The 14,833-nt window shown below is 37.8% G+C and overlaps 1 protein-coding gene across 2 annotated transcripts; it reads right to left on the bottom strand.

Moving 5' to 3' along the window:
• Positions 1 to 7,358: 7,358 nt before the first annotated feature.
• On the bottom strand, positions 7,359 to 14,190 carry LOC129724713 (uncharacterized). 2 transcript variants are annotated; one of them, XM_055679844.1, is made up of 6 exons: positions 14,096 to 14,190; positions 8,799 to 9,011; positions 8,624 to 8,726; positions 8,223 to 8,463; positions 7,794 to 8,161; positions 7,359 to 7,731 (listed from the first exon to the last, which is right to left on the bottom strand). In XM_055679844.1, the coding sequence occupies exons 3-6, from the start codon at positions 8,664 to 8,666 to the stop codon at positions 7,538 to 7,540; spliced, it is 846 nt and encodes a 281-aa protein (XP_055535819.1). In that variant the 5' UTR covers positions 8,667 to 8,726; positions 8,799 to 9,011; positions 14,096 to 14,190; the 3' UTR covers positions 7,359 to 7,537. The 2 variants fall into 2 exon arrangements, with proteins under 2 accessions (XP_055535819.1, XP_055535820.1); XM_055679845.1 differs by having other exon boundaries at positions 8,799 to 8,855; positions 14,096 to 14,174.
• Between the last annotated feature and the right edge of the window lie 643 nt (positions 14,191 to 14,833).

Below are 14,833 nucleotides of genomic sequence, written 5' to 3' on the forward strand. Positions count from 1 at the left end.
AACGTGCTTTCACAACACAGTTTTATTGGAAAACCAGAACCTGCAAATCAATACATATCTTAATTTCCATGTGCCATACAGCAATTTATTATTATTTATATTATTCTAGATAACTGGAGTGTTATGATATTTCTGCAAGATACACTGCCGCGTAATTTTCAAAATCTGCCTTGAAAAACCCAAGCCAAAAATGATAGAAACGACTTTTTACTGTTTAAGCGATGACAGAGTGCTATAGTAAAAACACGTCTTCTATAGTGTTTTACCTAATTTTTATGGTTAGAACCTTGTAATAAATTACTATCCTGTAAATCCGTTTCCAGAGTCCAAAAAAATGGAGTTTTTTGTGGACCATCTGGAATATTTACTATCGGAATTAATTTACTCATATTGAAATAGAGCCTATCGTTATACTAATGTTACAGTTATTACAACCACGAGACGGGATTGGCATTAAACATATCTTGAGATACACATTGAACGTGAAACAGGATTTCCACAACACCCATAAGGATCTCAAACAGCCACGATGGTTCGAAATTTTCGATCACTACATTTTGAATGAAATTAGTAAAATTGATTCAAAGTCGAAAGAGATTGATTTTAATTATAAAACAGTGACAGAGATTTATTTAGAGAATTTCCCAAGGACTCAAGTAAGTCATTATTTGCACAAGGATCACAGGCTTGGAAATCAATTTTAATTATGGCGTAATTATCTTTATGCTTATAATTTGGCACCTTTCCCAGTACAGTGTGTGTAGAAAACTCCCTTTTTGCGGTACTGGTTTAACCACGTGATGATAAATGGGGGTGAAATGCTATTAGGAGACTTTATTACCTATTTATAACGCGAAGTTAACGTTAAAAACCAACTGCTCGGAGCGACTAGATTATTTCAACTGACTAATAGGATTTGAAGCTGATCGCAATTGCACGGAACGAATAATTTGGTGGCTAAAATTTATCTCTCTCTTTGTCTCTTTGAATTCATCGCTATGATAATAACACTTAAACTGTAGTAGTATATAAATCAATCAAAAATTAGCTACGCACCTGCCAGAATGTGGGAAATTGTAATTTAATGATGTTAATCATTTTACCATAAAAAAATATCGAGTCTTGTTTTGAAAGAACATTTCGACCAATCAGGGCTAAAAACAAGGTACATATAATTCTATACATACAATATAAGTATTTCTTGAACTGTGATAATATCCAGACCCTATAAATCGACCCCAGATGCAATTTTGAACCATTCCAGAGCCTCCACATTATTTTTAGAGAGTTATTTCCTAAATGTTGATTGAAATTAAGTGACAAAAACAAATTAGTACAAGATAGCCTATCATAATCTTAGCGTTCATCATTCAAAGAGTTATTGAAAAACAAAGTTTAGGAACATTCGTATATTAAGTAACGCGGAATTTGGCGATTTTCAATATCCACCTATTCACAAGTAACGCAATTTTGTATGGTGATTAGAGATGGTCGGGTTTGATATTTTTCAAACACGAACCAGACACGAACCCGAGTTTTTTTCTCTTGCAGTGTAACGAGCGCCTTGTAAATTGTACAGTGTAAATTGCGCGTTCACGAAAATATTCTTTGTTTTACTTACAAATTTGACAGTTTGCCTGCTGAAAACCGATAATGCAACTTAAAAGCATTAACACACTATAGAGAAGGTATTCGCATCACTCAACTATCATAATGCATTCTAGTTTGTGAAATATTAAAAGTGTCCATCTTACCCGCAGTGTCCGTCTTTACCTACTTTCCCCTACAGATTTTCGTCGGAAAGTACAGGTTTACAGATTTTTCGAAATTGACATTAATTTTTAAAAACAATCCAAATTTTATTTCATTAAATATTAAGCAAATAAAACATATTTTCAACTCCTCACACATTTTAAGCTAAAAATTTCGTTTATGTACCATAAAAACTTAAAAAATACAAAGTTCTTTATGTTTAAACAATACAGATTTTTTTTACAGATATTTTTGTTCCAGATACAGATGCTCAGATTTTTTCAAGGGAAAACACAGATTTTAATGTGGCAACCCTGGTCATAAGACACAAAACGTAACAAACAGTTGCTCAAGAGCAACACAATCTCCTCCATTTGGTTTGGGCGGACAATCGGAAGTAAGGCTAAATTCGTATGTTACGTAACACGGAATTTTGGCAATTTTTAATTTTTTCTCGTTTATTTCGTAAGAAAAACATTGTTCATGAAACCACGAAAATATCATTAATTATAAACTGTTTTTGCAATGCGCAAGTGGAGGAATAGCACAGCTGCACTTATAGGTTCCGAATAAAGTATTATTAGGTTCCAGCGAATCTCCCACATTCATCGTTATGTCTCCATATTTACACTGGAGGCTAAAATCATCAACTGCTACAGCACTTGTCGCCAGTTTATCGGTAGAATTAGCTAAAAAAGTACCACAATGGTTTACAGCTTCAAAACATACGAAACAAACACAACTACTTACGCAATCTCCATTCCTTCGGGCACCAACTGCCATCAAAGTAGACGGGAATAGCTCCCCCGTCTAGTTTACCATACAACTCGAACGGACACTTAACCTCGAAGTAATTTTCGTAATTGAATAAGTTGTTTTCATCAAACCCAGCAGCACCAATGCATGGTCGGCAAGGAGCACCGGGTATTTCTATTTCTTGCCCTTCGTAATAGGAACGTCCCGCCAAGTTACAGCGTACAAGCTTGTCACGATTATCATCACAAACGTTCCGCGTAGAGCAACACTGGCCAATCTTGTCCTGTAGTACGCAATTCTCGTTGTGAGCTTGGAATAGTTCTGGACAATCCTTGATCGCGACGTCGAATCGCGCACCAGAATGTCCACTGCTTAATGCGAAAAATATCCTTACTTGAAACGCGACCGAGAATTCTTAATTTACATGAGACGACTTACCTAATGCATCGTGCACCAGCGACGCATATGGACGCAGTTTCCATATCCAGGACGTATTCATTAATATCGTAGACCTTTCCAAATAGATAACATTTGCTGTACTGGCGGTTCGTCAAACTCGGACAGTTGTAGCTTACGGGGCAATCTTGTGCATTATGTTGATCACTGGGAGTACAACCTATAGTAGTGTAGTGCTTTGTAGGCTGATCACATCCTGACAAAGCAGATGCTTAAAAAAGAAAAAAAAGAAAAAATAAAAACATCTAGTAACATGTTAATTTTCAGCATCTATAAACACGTTTTAGTTCGAAACGAGGTTATCACATATCGACTAACAATACTTACCATATCCTGCGATAACGAGTGGTAATACAAACGATCTGCTCATTTTCAGTAAACAGCAAATTAACATTCGTGTTTTATCGAAAAACCAGAAACTGCAAAAGAACACACATTTTTACACTCATATGCTATGCAGTAATTTTTTCGATCGAAAACTTGAGACCAAAATTAAAATCGGCCAACATTTTATAATTTATTTATTTATGATTCTATTTCTGTTGAGAAACATCATTAAAAGACCAATGATATAAGTAATGTCCGAAATCTCCGCAAACACAACGTACGTAAATCTGATTTGTAGAAAAGAATGTCAAAGTACGTTTAGGAGGAAACACGTCGTGCTGGCAAGTACTTGTTTGATATGTTCGATTAAGAATGTATTCAGATAATGAGTCTTGCCGACGTTAGAAGTAAAAGTACACGATTATCGCACTGAACGATGGAACTGCGAAACGCTCAGCTTTTCGGAATGCGACAGGGTAATTCACGATGAGCTATATCCACACGAGTCGAAGCACTGCAGGAACTTTGTTGGATAATTTAAGAGGTATGGAAAAGCGAGCACCGGGCGGTTACTTTCTACCAGAGTTGTGAAGACTGGGAACCAGCTTCATAGTAAGTAAGGGGTGGCAGCCGATCAATGCGAAGATCTGCAGGACTATGACAACAGCTTGCGACGGGACGTGAAAATCGTCATCGGAGGCATGACTGGTACAGACTATAGTCACTGTATATTTTACTAGTCTGTCGGAGTGGATTCGAAACCAATTCAAACTGTTAAAAAGGGAACCAGTCGAATATAGAAAATTCATTGCATTGGAAACTCGGTACGTGAAACCGCCAATCTCTTGATTTCCAAGAAAGCACACGTGGGATCTCCGAAGTATCGAAATTCCGCAGATTCGACGTCGTAGTACTGCAGGAGGTGTACTCGAAGCAACTTTTGTCTCTCGCTCTCCCTGCTTGCACTCGTTCACCGTGTGGAACTAAAATCAAGCGTTCTTCACATGCATTTTCGACCAACTGACTCGTGCTATCCTGCTCACAGTTCAAGCATACCGCTATATGTTGTACGTGTTGTAATGTTTGTTTTTAATGATTTTTCACTACACGATGCACTTTAACTCAATAACGTTTATCACTTCCGTATACAACGCGCACAAGTTCGCCGTTTTTCAGAACTTGTATTATTTATACTAATGGAAAACACTGAAAATAAACTTGGAGCGAACAGGACTGCGTGCTTATTGCCGTGCATCCGTGCTGCCACCTCAGCGTTGTGAAAAATTGGTTGTTTTACAAAATTCAGGATAAATAGGCTAATTTTAATAAATATACAATGCTGAACGATTCCATAAGAGCACGTAAGCGTATTTTGTTTATTTGTTCAATGATTTCGTGAACATTTGGTGTTTAATCCGTGCATTCTTCGTGAATATCGGCATAATGAGATGAATAATGGAGCAGTTCCCCTAGTCCATTAGCCGATTTAAAATATTTTTTGTCCCTCCGCAACTATCGTGATGCATCTTAAAACAATTGTACTCGGCAGGTTAGGCTCGCGAGAAGGGGACTACACGCGAGTAAAAGGGTAGGCGCGCGTGTGTGCATATGATCTCGGGAGCGAATGCGAGCAAGAAAGACAGCGATAAATACGTAGCTTGAATAGAGAATACTCCAGTGTGTATATCGGGAGCTACGAGAACCTCACTTGAGGTTTTGCATGTTGTTTCTGAGTGAGATTAACACCACTGCCGCATGGAGGAGGAGGAGGAGGAGGAGGAGGAGGAGGAGGAGGAGGAGGAGGAGGAGAAGGAGGAGGAGGAGGAGGAGGAGGAGGAGGAGGAGGAGGAGGAGGAGTATGCAGTTGCGTCATTCTCAGGAAATGTGAAAATTCCGGAGAACCAACAGATTTGTGGAAAGTTATCAGACCGGCTTCGTGGAATGACGGTCTACGACGGACCAAATCATCAGCATACCTAGAAGTCCTCTAGAAATTCCGTGAATACAAAGCCCCCACGCATCACCTATTCATCGACTTCAAAGCCGTGTATGACACTATCGACCGAAAAGAGCTATGGAAGGTCATGGGAGTGTACCAAACTAAAACGGGAGGCAGCGAGGATTGGGTTGCAGGTAAATACTTCTAAAACCAAGTGTTTGTTAGCCGGCAGAACCGAAGTCGTCCTACAACACCTAGGCATTAGCATTACGATCGACGACTATGAGTTCGAGGTAGTCGACGAGTTCGTCTATCTTGGCTCACTAGTAACTGAGAACAATGATAGCAAGCGTGAGATCTGGAGGCGTACTATGCGTACTATCCCGTACAAAACGCTCATAAGACCGCTTGTTCTCTAGGGCATGAAACGTGAAATTTTGTAAATCAGGCCATGTCATTATGACGGAATGCCAAAAAAATAATAATGAGCACCAGGTTCTTTTGAAATAAGAAGAAGTTTCAAAAACTTATTTAGATAATTTCACAAAGACAAAACTCTTATGCACATGCCTTAGGAATCAAGTCTAATTATGGCGTGTTTAGAATTACGCTTAAAATTAAGTACCTTTTTCAGTGCAGCGTGTGCCAAAAATGTTTTTGATATGGTCACTGGTTCAATCAAGTGATGAGAAGTTGTGATGCAGTACTATTGAGACACTTTATTATCGATTCATAACGCACAGTTAACATTTGAGTACCGACTGATCAGATCGACTAATTTATTCAAACTGACTAATATAATTTTAAACTGATCGTAATTGCGCGGAACGAATAATTTGATAGCCAAAATTTATCTCTCTCCTTCTCTCTTTGAATCTATCGGTTTGATTGTAACAACTACTGCTACGGTCGCATTATCGACGTAATAGAATGAGTTCTCGCTGTCAAGTAGTTCTCAGTGACTTTGGTACTCTCTACAGGGCGGCTCTTGATATCAACAGAAAGATTCTAATTTAAATAAACCTACAGCGAAGCAGAGCGGGGGCCTAGTGAGGTTGGTAACGTCTCCGCAAACCACGCTCTACACCTGGGTTCAAATCTCACCGCCAACATAGGTGTCGATGGTTGTGAGGTGGCGTGATCCACTCACAACCAACCCACTGGTCTAGATTCAATCCTAGCCGACACCGGGAGATTTTCTGAGGCGAAAAATCTCTGGGATCACGTATTCCATTGCATGAGGAAGTAAAGCCGTTGTCGCCGGTCCGTTAATCAACCGGTCGTGAGTTAGGGTCCTGGGTGGAGTCGCCTCCCTGGACGTCGGTGATTGGCACAACAACAGTGGCGGAACTAGACCGACGGAAAATAAGCGAGAAAAAAAATACGGCGTAGCAGAACTCGTGCTTCGATCGACTTCATTGTGGTCGACTTTATTCAATTTTCAATTCAATTGATTATTCGAGTAGTTCTCAGTAGCACAATGTTTTGAGCCGTTGAATCAGTTGTTCGGATAAATTAATCACAGCACAATTTTTTCGACAAAAATTAGTATCAAAAAAAAAGTTTTTTAGTCTTTATGCAGAACATATAACGACGAAAAATAGCTATTGAATAAAGTCAAGTTGTTTAGCTATTTACGGATTTCTGATTTTTATGTCAGCTAAATGAATGAACAAAACTACAATCCAATTCAGGATATATTCACACATTATTTATTTGGGTTAACAGGGGCCAGATTGTTCAGTTAAAAAAAAGTGAAATTGAAATTGAAGGAAAGTTTAGAAGTTAGCAAGATACTTCGAGGTGCTGTTGAAAATTATATTGTTGAAGTGCCACCGTGATCGCTAACGTCTTCTCCCACATGCAATGGCATATGGCGAATACAGATGAGGTTTTTTCAAAGGATTTCGAGACCGTATTGCGGTGATTCATTTCTTGGCTGAGGTAATAGCGGCTGAGGTAATAGCTAAGGCTGCAAGTAAGTCATTGTAGTGTTTCGGCAAATGATGACAATACATACAGAATCAATTCAGACTCCAAAATAAACCTCGTTGTTCGATTTACTTTGTTATTTGAGCTTTCTAAATAAGCTGACAGTTTTTTCCTTTACACGAAACTTTATATTACCCATTGAGTTTGGTTGTCATCACTTTTCTTCACTTTGACAGCATGCAAGTAAAATAAAACAATGTTTTCGAAAATTTGTAGTGAATAATCTCGTGCAGTGTTGCTAGATCGTAGATTGCAAATTTTCGCATTCGTGCAATTAACCCCTTAATACAAAATATATTAACTACGAAAGACACATCAAATAAAAATTTTTTGCTCGAATTTGCAATGTGCAAGTGGAGGAATCGCACAGCTGCATTTGTTGGTTCCGTCTGCACTAGTAACAGGTTCCAACGAATCTCCTACATGCATTGTAATGGCTCCATATTTACACTGAAGGTTGGGATCACCAATTGCTACGGCACTTTTTACAAGTTTATCGGTAGAATTAGCTAAAAAAAGTACCACAATGGTTGATTACTTCGGAACATTTGAAACAAATACAAATACTTACGCAACCTCCATTCCGTCGGACAGCAGATGCCGTCTTGGTAGACGGGGATGACTCCATCGTCAAAAGTTTCATCTAGCTTGAATGCACACTTGTACTCCATGCAACTTCCGTAACTGGATAAATTCGTCTCATCAAATCCAGCTGCACAAATACAGTATCCACAAGGATCACCGGGTATTTCTATTCGTTCTCCTTCGTAGTAGGAATGGCCCGACACGTTACACCGTACCAACTTGTTACGATCATCATCACAAACGACCCTCATCGAGCAGCACATGTCCAACTCGTACTGTTTTACACAGTTCTCACTGCGAGTCTCGTAACATTCGTTTTTTGCGTAGGCGAAGCGCGCACTAGAATGTCCATCACTTGACGTAAAATATATGGTTATTTAAGACGCGGTCAAATATTCTAAGGTAAAACACTCACGCAAACTCGTATTGCCTGCATTTTACAAATTTTACGCATTGGGGGGCAAATTCCGTGTCCGGAACGTATTCATCAAGATCGTAGTCCTTTCCGAACAGAAAACATTTGCTGGATTGGCGATTTCTCAAGCTCGGCCAGTTGTAGCTTACGGGACAACCTTGTCCATTCTGTTGGTTACTGGGAGTGCATCCCATCTCACTGTAGTGCTTTGTTGGCTGAGTACATCTTGATATAGCAGAAGCTTTGAAAAATAGGGAAAATTATAGAAAACTTTAAATAGCAACTTGCAAGGAGTGAATTTTCAGCATCAACAAACTTATTGAGTCATCTCATTAGTAAACATGTTTTATTTTTAGAATAGAACGGAGTGTACTGTCAGTCGACTAAAAAATTATACTTACCACAACCTGCGATAGCGAGTAGTAATACAAACGATTTGTTCATTTTTCAGTGAATAACTGAGCAACGTGCTCTCACAAAACAGTTTTATTGGGGAACTATAAACTGCACAGAAAAAGAAAATATAGAAAAACAATCTTTATTCTCATACAATATACAGTAAATTTTTGAACTTACGCAAAACTTCAAGCCTTGATCATTTAATTTGTCCTCTTATTTCACTTAACTTTTGCTCTGATTTCGCGCAACAGTTGAGTCATAACGCAAGATTTTTACAATGAATACAGTAATTGATTGAAGTTGGAATTAATATCAAATCAAAATTGTTTACTTGTCTAATCCAGTACGTATCAACGGCCCGTGAGTCGCTTGCCCATCCCTAATGGGGTCCTAATGTTTTGAACGGTTTTCTGATTTTTATATATCAGCAATTTTCTGAGCAAAACATGATTTTTAAAAAATGTTTATCATTTTCCTTTGATTTTTTAATGAAGGATAAAAATCTGCTCGAAATGCCTTAAATGACAGTTCTCTCATATACCGTACATGGACGAAACGTCATCTAAGACCTTTCGAGCAGTTTTTTTATTCTTCGTTTAAAAATCGAAAGAAAACGATGAACGTTTTTTAAAAATCACGTTTTGCTCAGAAAACGCGGCTTTTTCAAATGATATATAAAAACTGGTATAGCTTTCGGACCCAATTACACTGTCTGCAACCGAAAAAACCATTAACGAGCTTTGTTGCAACAGAACTTATTGGCGCTGGTGCCAGTAACGTGGAATCGAATGCATATGAATAAAACCAGTGTCATAATTGAATGCAAAAGGTTTCGAACGAACCTAATGTCTTTCTAATTGTTAATGATTCAATTACGGTTTTGAATGACCGGATTCATGAAAGTGAATTATTTTATCAATAGCAGTACAAATCAGCATGACGATATTTTATAAGAGGAGTGGTTTTTAGAGCCGCCTAATACATTGAAAATATGTTAGAGCATCAATTGCGTTTTAGTTCCACTATATTGAAGTTCGCATCATCCAACTTTTGCATGTGGGATAGCGTAAACAAAAGGTGTTAGCAAAAGTGGAAAATCTCTCCCAATGCTTCTAAAACTCAAATGATAATTTTTCCTCATAAGCCTAGGGCTTCTTTCCTCAAGCCAAACAATAATCACGTTGTCAAGATGAATGGGGTTATTTTAAGTTGGTCTGACAAGATTAAGTACTGGGACTAATTTACGATAAAAAACTTATTTTCAAAGAGCACATTGAGAGTATACAAGCCAAGTGCATCAAATATACGAGATGTTTATATCCTCTCATTAACAGGAATTCTAAACTTTGTTTAAAGAACAAACTTTTGATTTACAAACAAATTTTTAGACCAGCAATGCTTTATGCTGTACCGATCTGGTCAAGTTGCTGTTCAACAAGGAAGAAAACGCTCCAAAGGATTCAGAATAAAATTCTGAAAATGATTTTGAAGTGTTCTTCTTGATGTGTTACACTCGAATTACATAGACTTACTGGTGTTGAACCATTAGAAGCTATGTCAAATAAAATTATTAACAATTTTCGACAAAAATCGTTGCAATCCTCAATTGCTACGATAAGCTCTCTTTATAGCCAATAATTTAGCATTTAAGTTAGTTGTAAGTTTACTTTCCTTTCTTGACAAGTAGGTTTAAATCCCTACGAATGATAAGTCCTAATTGCGAAAGCAAACAAATCCTAACAATTAAAATTACAAATTACTAACAGTGTTGAGAAGTCACCATTTGTGATTGGACACACATACTCATTATTTACTAATATTTATCATAAATACTTAAGCTACTAACAAATCCCCCTAAAAAAAAGGTGTTAATGGTTAAAATCTGCACACACAGAATCAATTCTCAAAAAAACAGGTTTTCATCCGATCAAATTGTCAGGGCGTACAACTTTCTATTTTTAATTAATTTGTCTCTTACGCGGCAGTGTGCTTTTGTCACCTTTCGATAACATAATATTCGGGTTCGGCTTTTTGCCACCGTATTCTGCTTCTCGTTCCGGTTTGGGGTCTTTTGAACCCTAAACGTATGTAATCCAGTCCGATTTTTGGTATCCTGTACGAAAGTCTCTGCTTAGATGCAGTTTCAGCCAATATTTAGCTTGCTTTCCGTTGATACGAATAATTTCCGAAATTCGGTTCGGCATAGAATTTATGAGATTTTTCAGCGTTTCTGCAGAAAGTGACTTCCGGGGGTCTCTCACAGCGGTTTCTAATTCCTTGACTGTTCCGTACTGCTTTTCCCCTCGGTATACACGTCGAGCGAGGATTCACCAGAAGTTCTCTATCGGGTTTGAGTCCGGACTTCGAGCTGGGCAGTCTAAAACCCCGATTTCCCACTCCGAAAACCATTCCATACTTCTTTTACTGACATGACTTGCCGCATTATATTGTTGAGAAAAGTAATTTTCTGGCATACGATCCTCGATGAATGGAACCAAAGCTTCATCCAGCAGTTCTACATACGTTTCTGAGTTCATCCTAGCAGGAATGGTACAAATCAGAGTCTTTCCGTGAAACCACCCCAAACCATGAGTGTTCCGCCTCCAAAGTTTCGGCTCAGTTTAACTGAGGGCTCCTTTCTCAAATAACGCACAACAGTCAGGGCCATCTAGATTGAAGTTCTTTCCATCTGCAAATATCACAGTATCCCATTCATTTTGCCATGTCATATACTTTTTGGCAAAATCCAACCTCATCGAAATATGACGTTGCGTTAGATTCGGTTTCTTGACCTTTTTTGTATACTTGTAATGTCCAGATCCACGCAGTATCTGTGCAATTGGTTTATTGGTAATCGGGAGTCCACGTTCCTTCTTGATATCCGACGGGTTGAATTTCCCAGTGCCGGCCAGCTCCAAAATGCGGTTCATGTCACGATTACTTGTTTTGGTATTTCCCATAGTTTTTTCCCAACCCACCGTATTTATCACCTTTCTCAAGCGAATTTCGAATCACTGTTTCGGATCTTTTTAGACTCCTCGCAATTTCACGGTTACTCATGCCAGTTTTTTAAGTTCCACCGCAATTTTTTCTCTGATTCACTCAAGTAAGGTTTGTTCACCATTTCGTCACCTCAGATCAACAAAAAAGCCAGCACCAACTTCAGTTCCGCGTACTAACACTACTTCAATACTAAGCTGACAAATCATCACGGTTTTCGAATTGCGGGTGAGCCTGTTGATGATTTTTAATGGTGTGCGTTTAAACAAATTTTCCCGATTTTTGTCTCTAACAGCGCCAAATGTCAATTTGAAATTAATCAATACTGCAAATAACTATGATTTGGGTTAGCCAACATATTCTAGTTGGTTTTATTATTGTTCGCTAAATTATCAGAGTAATAAAATATGATACTGCGTTTAAACGGATTCTCCACAGTGTATATACCTAAAGATAATGCACGAATTTCGTTTTGGTGTTTGTGACGAGTAAAGAACTGCAACCGTAACGCTTTTCATATCCATGTCTCAATAATATACGCTTATTTTCCAATTCTTAAAAATTCAGGCAACTTTGGGTTGCTACATTTTACAGATAAAATTCGTTGTTAATTTTTTAACATAATGTGTGAGGAAAAAATCCGAACAACTTTTAAATTTTTCGAACTAAATTTCTATTTTTAACAACGGCTTTTACCCGTTAACATTCAAGTTCATTAAGCAGACAATGTGTGCAGTAGGAAAAGCGAAAAATAAGCGAGCTGGAAATATGATACAGATTTGGAAAAATATACCGCATCCCGACGGGAAGTAAACCCGCAATCTCCCTGTCTCCGGCATAATGTTTTGATCAATTGAACTACGGGGGACGGTGGAACTGTTCCACAATCTATATGCGTATCTTATTCCACTGCCGACTTATTCTATTGCATTCCGTCGGGATGCGATATAATTTTCCAAATCTGTATCATATTTCCAGTTCGCTTATTTTTCGCTTTCCCTACTGCACACATTGTCTGCTTAATGAACATTTAAATTGGTCTACGATTTCGAAGTTCTGCACAAATCGACAAATCCTTCTCCACAGGATGAAGATCCACTTTTATATAACTGGCAAAACGATCAGTCGATTCTGTCAAGTGACGCTTAGTTGAGAAAATGGCGTTTTCGGAAGAAGATCGTCGTAAATTGATTAGAAATTTTTGTGAGCATAATTAAGAAAATTCTGAAAGGTAAGTTTTCCACTATTTTAAAGATCTTGGTTATAAAAAAACATGTATATACATGACTGTCAAACTCTTCGAGAATGGAAATCCCTTCAGAAGAAAATCTGGTTCCGGACGAGAATGCACTTTGCAAGAGAGCAAAGTTCGAGGGAAATTGAGGGCGGAGAAGGCTGGTCGGTCGGTGAAATCATATCGTGAGCTGGGCAATTATTATCAGGTTGATCCGAAAACAGTGAAAAAGTATCTGCATGCAATGGGTACAGGTATATAAGTAGCATAAAAATGACAAAGTAGTTGTTTGGCCAGGCCTTGCAGTGTCACACTATGCTAATGCAACTTTAGCGGATTTGCGACAAGGCAATATCGAGTTTATTTCGAAAGAATGCGATCATCAAAATGTGCCACATCTGCAGTCTATTGAAACTTTCTGGGCAAATTTGAAGCGAATGGTCTACCATGAAGGTAACAGAGCAAAAAACGTCGATTGTTTGATCGAAAAATAAAAAAAGAGCTCAAAACAATTGAAACATCCGTAATTCAGGAAGCTAAGAGGCAAATACCCCAGAGGATCAGGAAACCAGCGCGATCTAGAGCTGAGTTTTTCTTATGAGGTTTGTTGATAGGTTACACCACTTAAATGAACAAACAAGTTTAGCAAAATAAGTTGCGCAAGGTTTTTTTTTTTTTTTTTCAATTGAAAGTTTGCTCGGATTTTTTCTGCATTGCATTTAATTGATTACCTCACAAAATATTCATCGTAAAAGCGAACTTAATTCAAATATTCTCCAATAGGTTCAATCATCACCACGTTCTTCAACACAGGTAGAAGCCTTATCGTCTACAACTCATTCTCTAGAAGCATTTTTTTACTATTCATGAGCCTATCCATTTGCCTTTACTTATCAAGATTATACAATAGCAATTCTACAGAAAAGTCAATCACTTTATTCGATCGTAAAATATGTGTAAGATATCAAGCATGAAATTTAACGTAAAAACACTGTTTCACAATAAATATCCAAAAAAGATTGTCTTAGAAAAGATCTTATCGGCATGAAAAGTAGCTTGAGGACAGCCATAAAAGCTCAAACTTTCCGATCAAGATTTTTTTAAATAAATTCGTAAAATTGCTCTAAAGTTGAAAGAGAATGATTAAAAACAGAAAATAGTGGAAAAAAATCACATCCTCGCACATATCTAAGGAATCAAATCAGAGCGTGAATCATATTACGAATTAAATATGAGATACCTTCCCCAGTACAGTATGACCACGTGATGAGAAATTCGGCAAAGTGCTATTCAGACACTTCTATTAACTGTAACGTTCGAGAACCAACTGATCAGATCGACTATTTTAATCAAACTGACTAATATGATTTTAAACGAGTCATAATTGCACGGAACAAATAATTTGATAGGCAATATTATTCTCTTCATTTCTCTCTTTCGATCCATTGGTATGATAATAACAACTACAGCTACTACTTTGATCGCGTTACAAACCTAGTAGAATGAGACTTCACAGCAATTCTCAGTGACTTTGGTAATCTCTACAGGGTGGCTCTTGGGAATCAACATCCAAATTCTTATGTAAGTAAATTAACTAAAAAGTTTTGAATAATATTTATTCCGATCTCTAACATGTAATTGTTGAGATGGCTATCGTCCAAATTTACATTTTATAAATTTCTCAACCGACCGCACTGAAGTCGAATTTTTCTTAGTTAAAATTTGCACTAGTATTTTTTGCACCAAAATTCATTCCGGTTTTAATGTCGTTGTGTGAGCGGCAGAACTGGCGCAATAAGTGCGATCAGACATAGTGCGAATGATCAAGACGCAGCTAGGATTTAGACGGTCATTGTAGAATTGGTCGCCATCGCGATTGATAGCATCAGTACGTGGTAGTTGACCAGAAATTCGTGGCACGTTGGAGAAGATTTCAGCATCGTTCTCGACAACGGTGAATTGGCGAAACAGTGATCAA

The sequence above is a fragment of the Wyeomyia smithii genome, chromosome 2 (assembly GCF_029784165.1).
Source record: "Wyeomyia smithii strain HCP4-BCI-WySm-NY-G18 chromosome 2, ASM2978416v1, whole genome shotgun sequence".
Taxonomy (NCBI): domain Eukaryota; kingdom Metazoa; phylum Arthropoda; class Insecta; order Diptera; family Culicidae; genus Wyeomyia; species Wyeomyia smithii.

What these genes read in the sequence shown, in the direction of transcription:
- LOC129724713 (XM_055679844.1), bottom strand. Translation starts at nt 8,666, where the DNA reads ATGAACAAATCGTTTGTATTACTACTCGCTATCGCAGGTTGTG. An exon ending in ACTCGCTATCGCAGGTTGTG is followed by an intron (nt 8,464 to 8,623) that starts GTAAGTATAATT and finishes TATTTTTCAAAG; the next exon opens with CTTCTGCTATATCAAGATGT. An exon ending in TGCAGGCAATACGAGTTTGC is followed by an intron (nt 8,162 to 8,222) that starts GTGAGTGTTTTA and finishes TTTTACGTCAAG; the next exon opens with TGATGGACATTCTAGTGCGC.